The 14781-nt window shown below is 46.9% G+C and overlaps 1 protein-coding gene across 8 annotated transcripts in view; it reads left to right on the top strand.

The window, feature by feature from the left end:
- EVA1C (eva-1 homolog C) overlaps positions 1-14781 on the top strand; it is a 72576-nt gene that overhangs the window by 41030 nt on the left and 16765 nt on the right. For all 8 annotated transcript variants that reach the window (XM_073891221.1, XM_073891220.1, XM_073891218.1 and 5 more), the window contains one exon: positions 3362-3514. In XM_073891221.1, coding sequence (XP_073747322.1) covers positions 3362-3514 — 153 coding nt within the window. The remainder of the gene's footprint in view (positions 1-3361; positions 3515-14781) is intronic.

The raw sequence follows: 14781 nt of genomic DNA, 5'->3' as shown, positions 1-14781 counted from the left end.
AAAGAAAGGAAGAAAGCAAGCAAGCAAGCAAACCGGCCAATCCTGTTAGAAAAGCTTCCAGTTTGCTAGATAAGGCTTGGTTTTCATCCTTTTTGGTGAGCTCTGCCACTGGAAGGCATTCTTCACATTCTTCAGTATTCTCCCAGTTGGAAGGGGGCTTGGGCTCTTTTGGTGTGTCTACCCGCGCCCTCTGTTCTGCATCAAAGGCCATCTTTCATTCTGGGCCTTTGAAGTAAGGCAATATTTTGGTGTTGGTGGGATTTAGCGTTTATTCATAAAAGGCATTGAAAACCTCATCCCAGTGCGGATGTGACTCATCAAAATCAAACCCTCCAATGTCAGGGTCAGACTCAGTGTTCTTTTTGTTGAGCAAAAGAAAACAAAGCTTTTCTTGGCTTTAGGTTTAAACTGTTGTATTAAGATTCCAATGAACGGGTGAAGGGCATTCTAAACATTGCTTAGTCACCACTTAAATTTTCCCTCTTCTGTTGGTTCCTGGTGTGTTAGGATACTTGGCGGGGCTGGGGCGGGGGGGGGGGGTGTCGGCGGGGATTCTGTGAGCATCTGTAACCCGGTTTCTGCTTCACACCTTTCATTCACCTCGAGCGTTCCCATCATCATGGATTAAAGAACAGTGCCAAGGTTTATCAGCACCAGGGCTGATGGTATCTTGAGATCCTGAATTTCCAATCTCAATCTGAATTGAGATTTCCTCACTGCTGCTTCTCTGTTTGGTGTAGAAGGGCACGGGAATTCACAAGTTACAGAAAAAGGTGGGATTTATATTTGAAAATCATTTTCTTTCGTGTTTTAAGTTTGGGGCTTCAGCATCAGTGATTCCAGGATATGCAAGTCCCACGGCCACTGTTGCCCTAGTATTTACCACTCACGCCTTCCTGGAAGGCTTCAGTGGGGAGGCGGCTTTCAAACTGGTTTGATTACAATGCAGAGGAAGGAAAACATTTTACATTTTGACCCAGCATAACACACACACAACTGAAAATATTTTTTAAAAGTATAAAATAGTGTTAATCCTTTTTTTGCGTGATACACTTTGATGCTTTCTAAACTCTTCTTTGTTTTTTTAAATTGCAGGTCACAAATGACTAAGCTGATTTCGTGAATAGAATAGAATAGAATAGAAGAGAAGAGAATAGAATAGGCCTCAAATCACAGTTTAATAAACTTTAGCTTGAGATGTATGAGGGATCTAGGAATGGCCTGCACCTTCAATCCAAAAACATGAGTGAGTCAGAGAAATGAAAGTGGGGGTTGGGGAGTGGTCATGGGGGGTACTCATGGTGGATGGTCTTTGGGGGATGGTCATGGTAGTGGTCATGGGGGTGGTCATGGTAATTGTCATGGGGGTAGTCATAGGAGGGGTGGTCATGGGAGGGGTGGCCATGGGGGGTGGTCATGGGGAATGGTCATGGGGAGGGGTCATGGGCGATGGTCATAGGGGTGGTCATGGAAAATGGTCATGGGGGTAGTCGTGGGGGATGGTTGTGGGGCATGGTCATGGGGGATTGCCTTTGGGGGATGGTCATGGTAGTGGTCATGGGGGTGGTCATGGGGAATGGTCATGGCGGATGGTCATGGGGAATGGCCATAGGAGGGGTAGTAATGGGAGGGGTAGTCATGGGGGAGTGGATATCGGGGGGGCTAGTTTTCCTTCTTCTTGACACATTCTTCTTCCCCATCCCAGGCAGTCCATGATAGCCTGAGTAGGTCCTGTAATTTAGCTCCTGTTGGCTTGTTTGGCTGCAAAATGTTCCCGTTTGCTCTGCAGTTGCCATTTCAAAGTAGAAAAATCTAGTACGGGGGTGATAGTGATTTTTTTTTTCCTTACAAAATGTTGGGGAGGTGGGGAAAGGAGAACCACACAGGCAAATAAATGACCATAGTCTCCTTTGTGTTTTGCTTTGCTTTGCTTTTTGCAAAGTTTAAGATAAGTGGCAGGCTAGGAGAAGATATTCGTAACACATATTAGAGGAAAGTTAGCATCCAGAATACATGAATCACTGCTACAGTGTCTAAAAATCCAAAACACAACACGCCAAGGATATGAAGAGGGCTTCCCAAGAGGGCTGTTTTGAGGATTAAATTTACTGATACATTTAAAGATCTTAGAACAGGGCTTAATCAGAGGATGAGCTCAATAAATATTAGCATTTATAATTTTTGAAATGTCTTTATTGAAGTATAATTTACATAGCATAAATTTCACCCATTGTAAGTGTGCCATTCAATGATTTTCAGTAAATGTGCTGAGTCACGCCACCATCACCACTGTCCAGCTACAGAACATTTCCATCATCTCAAAAATGTCCTGTGTCCATTTCTTGTCATTTCCCTTTGTTCCCAAACCTCAGCCCCAATGGAGCCACTCACCTACACTCTGTCTCTATGTGTTTGCCTTTCCTGGAGATCTCAACAGAATGGAATCATACGATATGTGATCCTTTGTGTTTGGAGTGTTAACGATTATTACTTTTAAAAAATCAAATTGTTATGAAACATCTTTATTAATTGAATACTTTTCCAGTACATTCTTTAAAAAAAAAAAAACCCAATCAGCTATATTTTCATCAGCAGTGCATTTACAATGTCAACGCTGTGTGACACTGTAAAAAGAAATGTTACTATGGTAGGTGGATTAAACAGACACACAAACCTTTCCCTAAATTCCTTGGGTACAAATCATGGCCTGGTGAGGGTGGTCGCAAGGTAGCACACCACAGCAGCCGAGCGTCTGTTGCTCCTGAATCACTAGACTGGGGGCAGGTTCTTCATACTTCTCTAAAGAGGGACTCTTCATGAGACATGTGCCCTGTTTTTTTTCCCTTTCCTAGCCAAGGAAATCATTTGCTTTTACATCATCTCTCTTTTTATATATGTAAATGGGGGCACTAGAACGTTAGGAAATCTGGTGGTAAGGTTTCATTGGGATGTCTCCAGAAGTTTAATCTACAATCAGGTAATTCTTGATCTTTACCTGTGTGGGTCCAAGTCAACATTTGAGGAAAGGCTCCCTTGAATTAAGGAATGTGTGACCTCAAGTGGAGAGAAAGAGAGAGAACCATCCGTTACGTCCAGGCCCATCCCCAAACCCAGCCCAGCGAGCCCTGCCTTCCGCTGTACCTGGCCCCTGTCTCCTTCACCTGCCCCTTACTGTCATTCCCCCCACTTCCTGCAGAGGGCTTTTATTCCAGGGTCAGACCCCATGGCTGGTGGGGCTGTTCCCACTGTCCTTCTCAGGGCACAGCTCCAGGGGGGTGATGAGTGGCCAGGGCTTGGGCAGGGCTCCCCAATTCCTCCTGAGGGAAGCTGATGGTGCTGCTGATTTTTGTTTCTGCTTCAGATGAATTAAAAAACAAAACCGTGTGTGAAGACCAAGAGCTGAAACTGCACTGCCACCCTTCAAAGTTTCTCAACATCTACTCGGCGAGCTACGGCAGGAGGACCCAGGAGAGGGACATCTGCTCCTCAGAAGCAGAGCGGCTTCCCCCCTTTGGTACATGGTTTCATGTGGCTCTCGTTTGGTGCCGAGGGCATGGGGCTCTGGCTTCCCACACAGGGGACAGTACCTGGATTAGAGGGAAAGTCAACGGCAGGGAAGAACCACCCACAGGGTGCTGCCTCCTTCTGCCCCACATGCCCAAATCTGTCCATTGTTTAGTCATTTCACAACAAGTAGTTATTGAACACCGACTGTATGCAGGGCCTTGTTCTAGGCAGAGGGGAGTCATCAGTGACCATACAGGGTCTATATGAAACTGACCTTCCAGTAATGCACAAAGGAGTAGTGAGACAACAAACAAACAGAAAGAGCTAATGTGTCATATTTCAGGTGCACACAAGTGCTAAGGGGGAAAGCACACTTCGGGAGGGAGATGGGGAGGCTGGGGTGTCTGCAGAGAGGCACAGCCTTATGGGGTCACCGGCATGCTGAGCAGAGACTTGAAGGAGGAGATCCCAGGTAGACAGAAGAGCCTGGACCCTAACCAGTTGTTTAGGGTCAAGGGGAGCTCAGGGAATCATTCTTCTTAGGGGTCTGTAGTCTAGAGCTGACAGATGATGGCCAGGATGTGGGGCTGAAAGCTCCACCCATCAAAGTCACGGTGTTATGATTAGTCAGGGATCTCCAGAGAAACAGAACCAACAGGATATACATACCTATATTTGGAAAGAGAGACTGATGTTAAGGAATTGGCTCACACCGTGGTGGTGCCTGGCAGATCTGAAAATTGCAGGGTGGGTTAGGAGTCTGGGAACTCAGGTAAGAGTTGGTGTTTCATCTTGAGTCCGAATTCTGCAGGATAGTTGGCTGGAAACAGGCAGATTTTCTATGCTGCAGCCTGGAGGAAAATTCCTTTTTCAGAAAACCTGTCTTTGCCCTCCAGGCTTTCAACTGATTGGTTGAGGCCCACCCCCATCAGGAAGGGTAATCTGCTTTACTCAGAGTCCACTTTGAATGTTAAATGTTAGTCCTATCTTTAAAATATCTTCACAACCACATCTAGCCTGGTGTTTGACCAAACAATGGGGCACCATGGCCTAGCCGAGTTGAGACATAAAATTAACCATCATACACCCCAGTCTGCAGTGGGAAAGCGGGCTGATCTCTACCCTCTATATTACCTGAGAGAACAGGCCCCACGGGGAGACAGCCCAGAGAGTTGCACTTGATTCATCAAAATCTAAAATGAGCTCCACAGTGTATTAAATTGCTACAATCACATGTGAAATTAAACATAATTTTAAAAAGAAATTTATACAAAACCAATATCTTGGATCTGAAAAAAAGAAAGAAAGAGCGACTGCCCAGGCAAGCTCTCAGGCGAGACTGGAGAGAGAACAAAGAGCAGTTCACAAAGAACACGTGCCCCCAAGGTGCCCAGTCCAGTGTTCTGGGAAGGAAGGTCCTTCGGTGGCAGATGGCAGAGGGTCTCTTGAGGGCAGTCCTGGCAGCCCACAGAGACAGGCTGAAGTGGGCGTTTGGGTTAGCTGCCCTGGATTAGACCTGGGGCAGAGGACTCCCATTTAATGGGCTGGGCTGCCAAATGGGGCAGTGAGGTCCTTGTGGGCGTGGCTTCCCATTTTATGTGTATGTCTTGGCCCCACCCTCAGCCCCATGCCCCGGTGAGTGACCTGGGAGTTCTTGACACTCTGGTCACTCTCGCATGTAACCCCTGCCTGTGTTCAGAACATCTCCACCCCCTCCCACCTTGGTCCCACTACTGCATGAGCTCCAGGGACCACTGCCTGGTCATTGCAGTCTCCCTACTCCCCAGCTTGTCCCCCCCCCGCCCCCCCCCGGGTGTCCAGAGGCATCCTTCCCAAAGGCCCGGTGGGACCCCTCTTTTCTTGAACATCCTGCGGGGCCCCCCCCCCTGTGATCTGGTCTCCTCAGCTGGGTAAGGGGGCCTTGGTGATCTGACCTATTTCTGCAAAAAGGGACTCTCCTTCTTGATATTGGGGTGGGGCACCCCATTTCTCAGGCTTGCGAAATCCAACCTAGCCACATGTGTTTGGGGAGGCAGCACTAAGTCCCATCTGTTTCAGCCATTGTTTTGTGCAGAAGAAGTCCATCAGCCAAGCAGGCAGATCTGTACCCAGGTCGCGTGGGTTACGGGCCGTGGGTCACACTGCCTTAGGTTCTTGGGAAGTTGGATGGGAGTTGGGTTGAAAGGGAAACGTAATCAGCCAAAGAAAATGTTAGCAGACGTTGTGGCTAAGGGACAGGTTTCCATAGAGACTTCGAGGACTGCTTCGGTCACCCAGCTGTGCTCATGCCATGAATAGCCCTCACTGACGTGGGAAAGGTCTTTGAATAGAAGACCATGCCCATTGCTTAGTGGTTCAGTTGGAAAAGTTTGAGCCCCGGCAAAGTCACCTAGCAGAAACAACCTGCTCGTCCTGCCCCGTCCCCTTGTACCCCTCATGGTCAAGGGCTTCTGTCCCTCACCCGTTGACTACGCATGAGGTTGAAGAGCAGGCTGTTCACTGTGTTCAGGAACCACTGCCAAACGCAGGAGAGCGTCCGGCCCTGAGCTCTGCAGGGGGGAGAGGCTCGCAGGGAGGAGGAGAGGCCCTTGGGAGGGCTCCTCATCCTCAGCTCATCCTCAGCTCGTCCCCAGCCTCACGCGGAGGCCTGGATTGTGCCTGCCTTCCAGGTCAACGTCAAGAGCAGACCCTTGCGCGCGCATACAGACCATTGGCTAGCCCTGCTGACGTACTTTCCCCATTGCGCTGAATGCTAAGAAACCGTTTCCTCCTTGGCTGCTGTATGTGAAGATTTTAAACTGCACTGGGCATGTTCCCCCCAGCAAACCATGCTTTTATCCCTCTTGTATAAACACGCTTTAATATTACCACCATTAGAAAGCACCCCTTTTGACCAGCCACCTCCCCCTGACTCGGTCCGCAAGCCCTTGGGCTCTCGAACACTGAGCATCTCTCATCGGCAGCTCTCCTCCCCACTTCTGGGCATCTCTCACCTGGACCCTCCGGCCCACCTCCTGACTGGCCTCTGGACCTTCCTTCTCCCTGATTCCCTCCCTCAGTCCCTTCATCACTTAGCAGCCAGAGAGAGGTTATTAAAATAAATCAGATCACAGCACACGCCCTCCACCCCTTAATGCCCTGCCCTTTGCCCACTGTAATTAGGATCAATCCGTTCTCCCAGCCATGGGTCTGCCCTCCCTTCCCTTACAAACTGTGGGGCACTGCGTACTCATTCATAGCCTGGGGCCTTTGCACCAGCTCTTCCTTTGGCCTGGCATGTTCTCACCCCATCATTCAGGAATCAAATCAGATGTCCTTCTCGGACAGGTTTCCTGGGGCTCCCTGCCAGCATGGAACCTCATCTCTGCAGTCCCAAGCGGCCCCGCTGCTTGAGTGCCTTTATCTCATCACTTACCTGTCTAGGGCCTGTTTCCCCAGAGGAGGGTTAAGCACCGTAGAGACGGTGTCTGTTTGCTTTCCGCAGAATTCCCAGCAACTCGAGCGGTGCCTGGCACAGAGTGGGTGTCCACGTGAATCTCGACGTGCAGGAATGAATCAGAGCCCTTCCTAAGGGAGTTGCCCACACAGGGCTCCTGCAGGTGGATGGCTGCCAGCCCCGAATGTGGGCCTGGTGTCGTCATGGCTTCCAACCCCTCTTGAGATGCTGGAAATCCGGATTCATTTTTTTTTTTTTAATGTGAAATGTTCCAACTTTTAAATAGTGTGTGAGCCAAACAAAACATGCCTACAGGCCACATCTGGTCCCCGGGGTTCCAGGATGATCTCTGCTCTAAGTTACTGGAGCTCAGCAACAATCGCTTTGAAAACGGGAAAAAGGCTATTTATTCTCAACCCTGGGACCTGACATGAGCTTGGCAGGATGACTGTCTAGGGCCGGGTGGTCAGGCCTCACTGCGGCCTCTGGAAGGTGATGTGCGTACCTTTCCTCCTGGGGATAAGCTGCCGTCTGGTGGAACCGAATATGCTCCAGCCTCGGTGCCTCCCTGGGAACACGCATGGTGAAGGCCAGCTGGACCTCAGTGAGGTCAGGAAGCACTGCGGAGTGTGACTTCAGTGCTCAAATACGGAGGGAGGGCATTTCCAGTTCTTTCCGAAAGATGACTAAGAGGGTCCCTGTTAGTGTCCTGCACCAGCACCCTAAATACATTTGAGGGAAATAAGAAAACAGTTCAGCCATAAATGTTACCCATCATATGAGAAGCTTTTTTCTTTTCAGGGTCTCTTCCAAGTCCTGGTATCTGAGCATAGAACGGTTTTTACAAAATGGCAATTCTAAAACAGATACAGTTGATTGTGCTTTGAAATGTAACTTTATATCCTGGGTGTTCTTCCACGTGGCCAACAAAATCCTAACAATGCCCAGTCATTTCTTCATATCTTGTTGAAGGGCTATAGTGTATCATTTAATTAACCATGCCCTAATGGCTGGGGTATTTAACTGCTTCTGATTTTCAAATATTCTAAGTGAGGTATAATGAACTTACGCTTGTAGCTTTTTCTTTCCTCTGGGTTGTTTCCTTGCGATAAATTCCCAGAAGTTTTATACTGAAAGAGGGCATGGGCATATTTACAATTCTTTATATGTATCCCCAGAGTTCTTTCCAAAAACTTCTTGTACCAATTTATGTGTGTAAACAGCGACGTATGCCTCTGGGTTTCCTTGCAGCTCTGGCAGAGGTATGTATGATTTTTCTTCGTGATTCCAATTTAATAGTATAAAATGGTCCTCTTATTTGCCTTTCTTTGAATATTAATGACTTTGAACATTTCCCATGTTTTTGTGGTTCTTGTATTTGCACTCGCGCCCACTGTCTCTCTAGCCTTTGTCCTTTTCCCCCTCCTTGTGGGACCCTTATTTTTTTTCATAAATTTTTACATGACAGAGTAGAGATGTTAATCCTTGACGTGCTTTTTCTGCCGCCAGTCTCCCACCCCACAGTATATTTTTTTCTGGACTTATGGTTTGGGTTTGTTATAGGCAGCCGGTTGCTTTTTTGATTCTGTGTACTTTGTATGTTGGATAGGACCAAGAGGGAGGGGCTTCATGGTGGTGGGGAGGAGGACACCCCTGGTGGAAGTCAGGGCATCTCCACGTGACCTCCCACCCCCTGTCATGTGTGACATCATCACGCTCCCATGAGCATCGTCGGGGCTGCTCACGGCCTGGCTCATGGTACCTATCCTAGTGGGACCCGAGCTTGTACTGGACATTCTCAAAGACATAAGGGTGCTCACACCTGTCCACAGCAAAGCCTCTGAGCCCCCATCTGAAGGAGGGTGAGCAAAGCCTCCATTCTGTGCACAGTGCTTGAAGCTGGTCCCATCTGGAATGTGCCAGGCGGGTGGGGCCATGGTGAGGCATTGGTCACACACTACATGCTAGCCTTGAACTGGGCTTACCAGCCTTTTCTCCAGAAAATTCTATTTGTATGGCAGAGTGGGGTGAAGGGAGGCACTGTCCGATGCCAAAACTAATATCTGGGGCATAGCCGGGGGCCTGAAGGAAATATCTAGCATACCTGTGCCCATCCACTTTTGAAGTTGGGAGGTTCTACTCCGAGATGTACCCGGCCTCCAGGTGCAAAGATTACCGATGCTGGGCTTCTCTTCAAGGCCTTAGACTTTCACTAACACTTTCCTCAAGGTCCTCCCGACTTATGCCCAAAGTCCAGTTCCAAAGCTACACCCACATTTTGAGGAATTCTGTGTATCCCAGAAACCCACTCTTAAGTATCAAAATATGCATTTGTTTTCTGTTGCTATGTAGCAATATACCCCGAAATTTAATAGCTTAAAACAAAACCAAATATTTATTACCTGGCAGTTTCTGTGAGGCAGGAATTCTGGGGTAATTGGGTTGGTGCTTATTGCTTAGGGTCTCGCACGTTCTGATGAGGTCGCAGATGGGATGCTGGCTGGGGCGGCCGTCACCTGACGGCTGAGCTTCCGAGGTGGATCGCTTGTATGGCAGGCAAGTCGGTGCTGTTGTTGGCGGACACGGGTCACGTGGACCAGCTCTCACTCACTGTGGGAGGAGGGTACACAAGGGGTGTGAGTTCCAGAAAGTGAAGATGATTAGGGGCCATCTTGAAGGCTGTTATGGGCTGAATTGTGTGCCCCTAAAATTTGTAGGCTGAAGTCCTAACCCCCGGCTCCCCAGAAAGCAACTGTATTTGAAGAGAGGGTCTTTAAAAAGGAGTTTAACTTAGATTAAGGTCATATGGGTGCTAATGCGATATAACTCGTGTCCTTATAAGAAGAGGAAGTTAGGACACAGACAGACACAGAGAAGACCACGCGAGGACACGGAGAGAGGACCGCCATCTGCAAGCCCAGGAGAGAGACCTCAGAGAAGGAACAACCCTGCGGACACCTTGGACTTCCAGCCTCCAGAATGGAGAGGAAATGCATTTCTGCTCTTTAAGCTCCCGGGGGGGGGTACTTGTTACAGCAACCCTAGCAAACGAATACCTGGAAATAACCCTCAACTATAAAATAAAAGGGAAGACGCACAAGACGAATGACTAAGCCAGCTGTGAGACCATCTCCAAAAAGTGACATCTTTTTGTCCCTCAAGTTCCAAACAAAGCTACATCTGGTGTCTTATCTTGAGGGTGCTGACCCTTCAAAGATATGCCTGAAAGAGCATCCAGCAAGTCAGATCTGTCTGAACCTATGTCTTGTCGAGTGAAAGAGAAGGGAAAGTGTGAAAGTGATCGATCACTGTTGGCCCCACGTGAACACCAGTGAAACTACATCTTAACACGGAAGGGGGTATGCCTTCCCACACACGTGGGCATGAACTTCGGGAAGGTCCCCTGGCTGGGCGTCCACTGTGACATGTCATTTCCTGCTGCAGTTACATTTTCTGGGTGGGCTCCAGGGATCCTGCTGTTTCCTTAATAAGAGAACGAGAAAACTACCCAGTGGGCCTCAAGTTCTGGGCTAAGGCCATCGCAAGGCCAAGTGTGGGTGGGCCTCGACTTCCCAGCCAAAGATTAAGGTGCCAGGGGCTCCCACTGCCAAGAGCAGCCTAATTATCAAAATAAACACACGTTGTGAGGATTAATTAACTTCAGTTTCAGTGTTAAACAATAGCTAAAAAAATAAAAATTAAATGGTTGAATATCGTGTTATCAGATGGATTGGGGGTGGAGGATAGTTTGCCAGGAAGAGAGGGTGCAAACAAAATCAGCCTGAGAGGGAGATAATCACTGGGAAAAAAAAAATCCTGCAAACAGTTCAGAGCTCAGTGTCAATAAGGGTATGGTCAGACCTGAATCCGACCTGAATTACCTTGGGCCTCTTCCTGAAAACACACTGTGGGTTTCACTCTGACCAAGATAAACTCTTTTGCTCCCAGGGTAATTTAAGAGTGCAGAGGCACGCTCTATAAATCACGCTCGTCACAAGACCTCCTGGGTCAAAGAGGGTTGTGGTCTTACAAGTGAGAGGGGTTTCTTTTTCCTTCCTCTGTTAGCCTTAAAGAATATGGTCAGGCACACACCCTAAGAAAATACAAGGTTTCTAGGGCACTCATACAATTCTGCTGGGAGTGTGAATTAGAAGAACTTTTCTGGATAACAGTTTGACAGTGTGTATCAAAAGCCTTAATATTTTGAATAGCCTTTGACAAAGCAATCTACTTCCAAGAATTCCTGTGGGAACTATCACACTTGTGTGCAAATATGTGGCTCTAAGGATGTTCCACATAAAACTGCTTCTATTTATTTATTTATTTGAGAGAAAGAGAGCGTGGGGCGGGGAGGGGCAGATGGAGCAGGAGAATCTCCAGCAGACTCCCTGCTGAGCATGGGGTCCATCCCAGGACCCTGAGATCATGACATGAGCCAAAATCAAGAGTCAGATGCCTAACTGACTGAGCCACCCAGGCGCCCCCACATGGAACTGCTTCTAATGTTCAAAACCAGAAATCATCTGAACGATGATTGCATTGGGTATTGTAAATACATCCATACAATGAAAACCTATGCAATTCTTTAAAATGATGTTCATGTTAAAATTTGTGCAGATATATTAAATGGGAAAAAGCAGCATACAAAGTGATATGTATATGATACCTTTGAGGGGGAAGGACATTCACACACAGAAAAGTGGCCAGAAGGAGGTTCCTTAAAGGTTAATGGTTTTGTTGTTGTTGTTGTTGTTGTTGTTGTTGTTGTTGTTTCGGATTTACCTAGAATTTTAATTTTCCTAGTTTGGGCTTATCTGTGCTTTTCGAGTTTTCTTTTTTTTTTTTAAAGGTTTTATTTATTTATTAGAGAGAGAGAAAGAAACAGCATGAGAGGGGAGAGGGTCAGAGGAAGAAGCAGGCTCCCTGCTGAGCTGGGAGCCCGATGTGGGACTCGATCCCAGGACTCCAGGATCATGACCTGAGCCGAAGGCAGTCGCTTAACCAACTGAGCCACCCAGGCGCCCCATGTGCTTTTCGAGTTTTTAACTACAAACATGTATTTCCTTTGCAACAGAATAAACAACAGTTACATCAGACTTCTAAGAATAATTTCATAAGTCAGACAGCTACTTCTTCCCAATGCAGAAATCGTACATCCCATTCTCAGATCTCTTGACTGTGAATTCTGAAGGGTTTAGAGAAAGGCTAGGTGAGCCTATAGACTCTTGGAAACGAAACTGCTGAGTGTGAGGATGTGAAATGTGTCAATTTAAAAGACGTCAGTGTATGGTCTAGAGTCGGTTTACCCTCTCACCAGCCATGCTCAAGAGTTTCCATTGATAGGTATCTTCTTCAACACTTGGGATTGTCAGTCTTCTTAAGTTTTGCTGATCTAGAAAGTGCAAAATATTATTTTCATTGTGGCCTTAATTTGTATGTCCCTGATTTATATATTATATAAACAAACTATGTTATATATATATTTTATATATATTATATATAACTTATTATAATATGTATATTACATATCTGATAAACAACCCATGTCACAGAGCATTGGGAACACACCATATCAATTGACGGACAAGTGCTGAGAATAGCCTGTCATGTTAGCTGTTGTTGTAAGTGAACCAAACTTTGTAAGGTCTCTAAAATTCTCTCCTCTGTTCTCTGCTCTCCAAGCTCGTAATTCCTTCCAGAGTGTATTATTTTTTTAAGGATTTTATTCATTTATTTGTTTGTTTGTTTGTTTGTTTAGATAGTGGGGGTCAGGCAGAGGGGGAGAGAGAGAGAATCTCCAGCAGACTCCCCGCTGAGCAAGGAGCCCCACGCTGGACTTAATCCTACAACCCTGAGATCATGACCTGAGCCAAAAACCAAGAGTCGGACACTCAACCAACTAAGCCCCCAGGTGCCCTGCCCATTGCTTCCAAGCTGAGTTTGGTTCCCTTTCTCTCTGGGGCCTCCTGTACACTGTCTGTAAAGGACAGTAGCATCAGGCCATTTCTTTAGGTCTCAGCTGGTGATGTCGGAGAATCCTGCACTGGGTTACTTGTACTCATGAAAACATTAACCAGCCATATTGGCTCAAGAAATAGCTTCAGTAAGGAGTGAATTTCCTTCTAGAAATCAGTGCCTATTTTTCCTGGAAACCCCATTTTAAATAGTCCAGTTCCATCTGAAGTCAAGCTGTTGTCATCACTTTCATTCCATGACATTCTCTACCAACACCCAGTAGGTTAGATGAACCACTTTTTTGATTTAGAGATATTTACATCCTTTGTATTATACTTATTTTGAGGGAGAAAAAAATTGCTTGCAGAATAAAGTCTGTCTTTGGCTAAGCATTCACAGGCAAGCTCAGCCTCTCTCCAGGTTCCTTTTCCCGCTCATTCTCTATGGCTTCCCTGGCCATACCCACTATTCCAGCTCACGGTCAGCGCCCTGGACTCCCCTTAAGTGACGCTAGCCCCCTTACTTTGGTATTCGTGCTTTTCTGTCTTGCTTGCTCCTACGCAATTCATGCACTTTCTCTGTGACCAAGTCCCTCTGCCCTAGAAAGCCTGTTGTGACCATGCTAGTCCACACTGATCTCTCCCGACTCTGGCCCCAGCTCCTCTTGTCCTGGCCACACACTGCTGATGCTCATGCCCTGTTTCACGTTGTTGGACATCAGGTCCCATGTGTGGGTTTTGTCTCCAGCTCCAGCACATCCTGTGAATGCAAGGTAGACTTCTTTGACTTGTTTTTCCTTATAGCACATAGCATCTCCACACCTCAGCTCTATACATGTGAAATTCATATTTACTAATTGTGATGGCATTGTGCCAGGTGCTGAAAAACATACCCTCATGTTTATTAGTTCATTTCATTCATTCATTAGTTATTTACTGGTTTTCGACATTGCCCCAGGATGTGGGATTTTGATGACAAACAAGACAGAAAGAGTCCCTGTCCTCTTGGAGCTTATGTCCACACAGGGGAGATGGATTCGCAAAGTAGACAAATAGGGGTGCCTGGGTGGCTCAGTCAGTTAAGCCTCAGACTCTTGATTTCAGGTCATGATCTCAGGGTTTTGAGATCAAGCCCCACATCCGGCTCCACACTGAGTGTAGATCCTGCTTACGATTCTCTTTCTTCCTCAGGGCACCTGGGTGGCTCAGTCGGTTAAATGTCTGCCTTCAACTCAGGTCATGATCCCAGGGTCCTGGGATCGAGCCCCAAGTCAGGCTCTTGGCTCAGGGGGAAGCCTGGTTCTCCCTCTCCCACTCCCCCTCCCTGTGTGCACTCCATCTCTCTCCCTCAAGTAAATAAATAAAATCTTAAAAAAAAAAAAAATTCTTTCTTCCTCTCCCTCTGTACCTCCCCCCCGCCTGCTCTTGTGTGCATGCTCTCTCTCTCTCTAAAAAAAAAAGGCAAATAAAATATTTTAAGGTGTGGTAAGGGGCATAAAAGAAATAATCTTCATTCAGCTTTCTACATATTTTGCCTGTTCTGTGAACAAGGCCAGTTATGTAATTTGTGGGGCTTGATGCAAAATGAAAATGTAGGACCCCCTTCCTCAAAAATATGTAAGAATTTAAGATGGTGACAACAGAGCATCACAGTAAGCTCAGGGCCCTTCTAACACATGTCATGGAGCCCACTCTGCCTATAGGGGACTTAGCCCATATGATTTATATGGGAAAGCATCTTGGGTATTTTAATGAGACAGAAAATTATCTGAGAAACTATCTCCATGAGACTTGAAACCCAGCTCAGTGTATTTACTTACAGAAAATAGCATAAGCTATGTGGTTAGCCAGATACGGATGCAACCTAAAATTCTTGTTGACGTT

The sequence above is a fragment of the Callorhinus ursinus genome, unplaced genomic scaffold (genome assembly GCF_003265705.2).
Source record: "Callorhinus ursinus isolate GAN/ISIS: 27379988/994484 unplaced genomic scaffold, GSC_fseal_2.0 scaffold1, whole genome shotgun sequence".
Taxonomy (NCBI): Eukaryota; Metazoa; Chordata; class Mammalia; order Carnivora; family Otariidae; genus Callorhinus; species Callorhinus ursinus.
The sequence above is the reverse complement of the archived record's forward strand: the minus strand, read 5'-3'. Positions and strand labels throughout refer to the sequence as shown.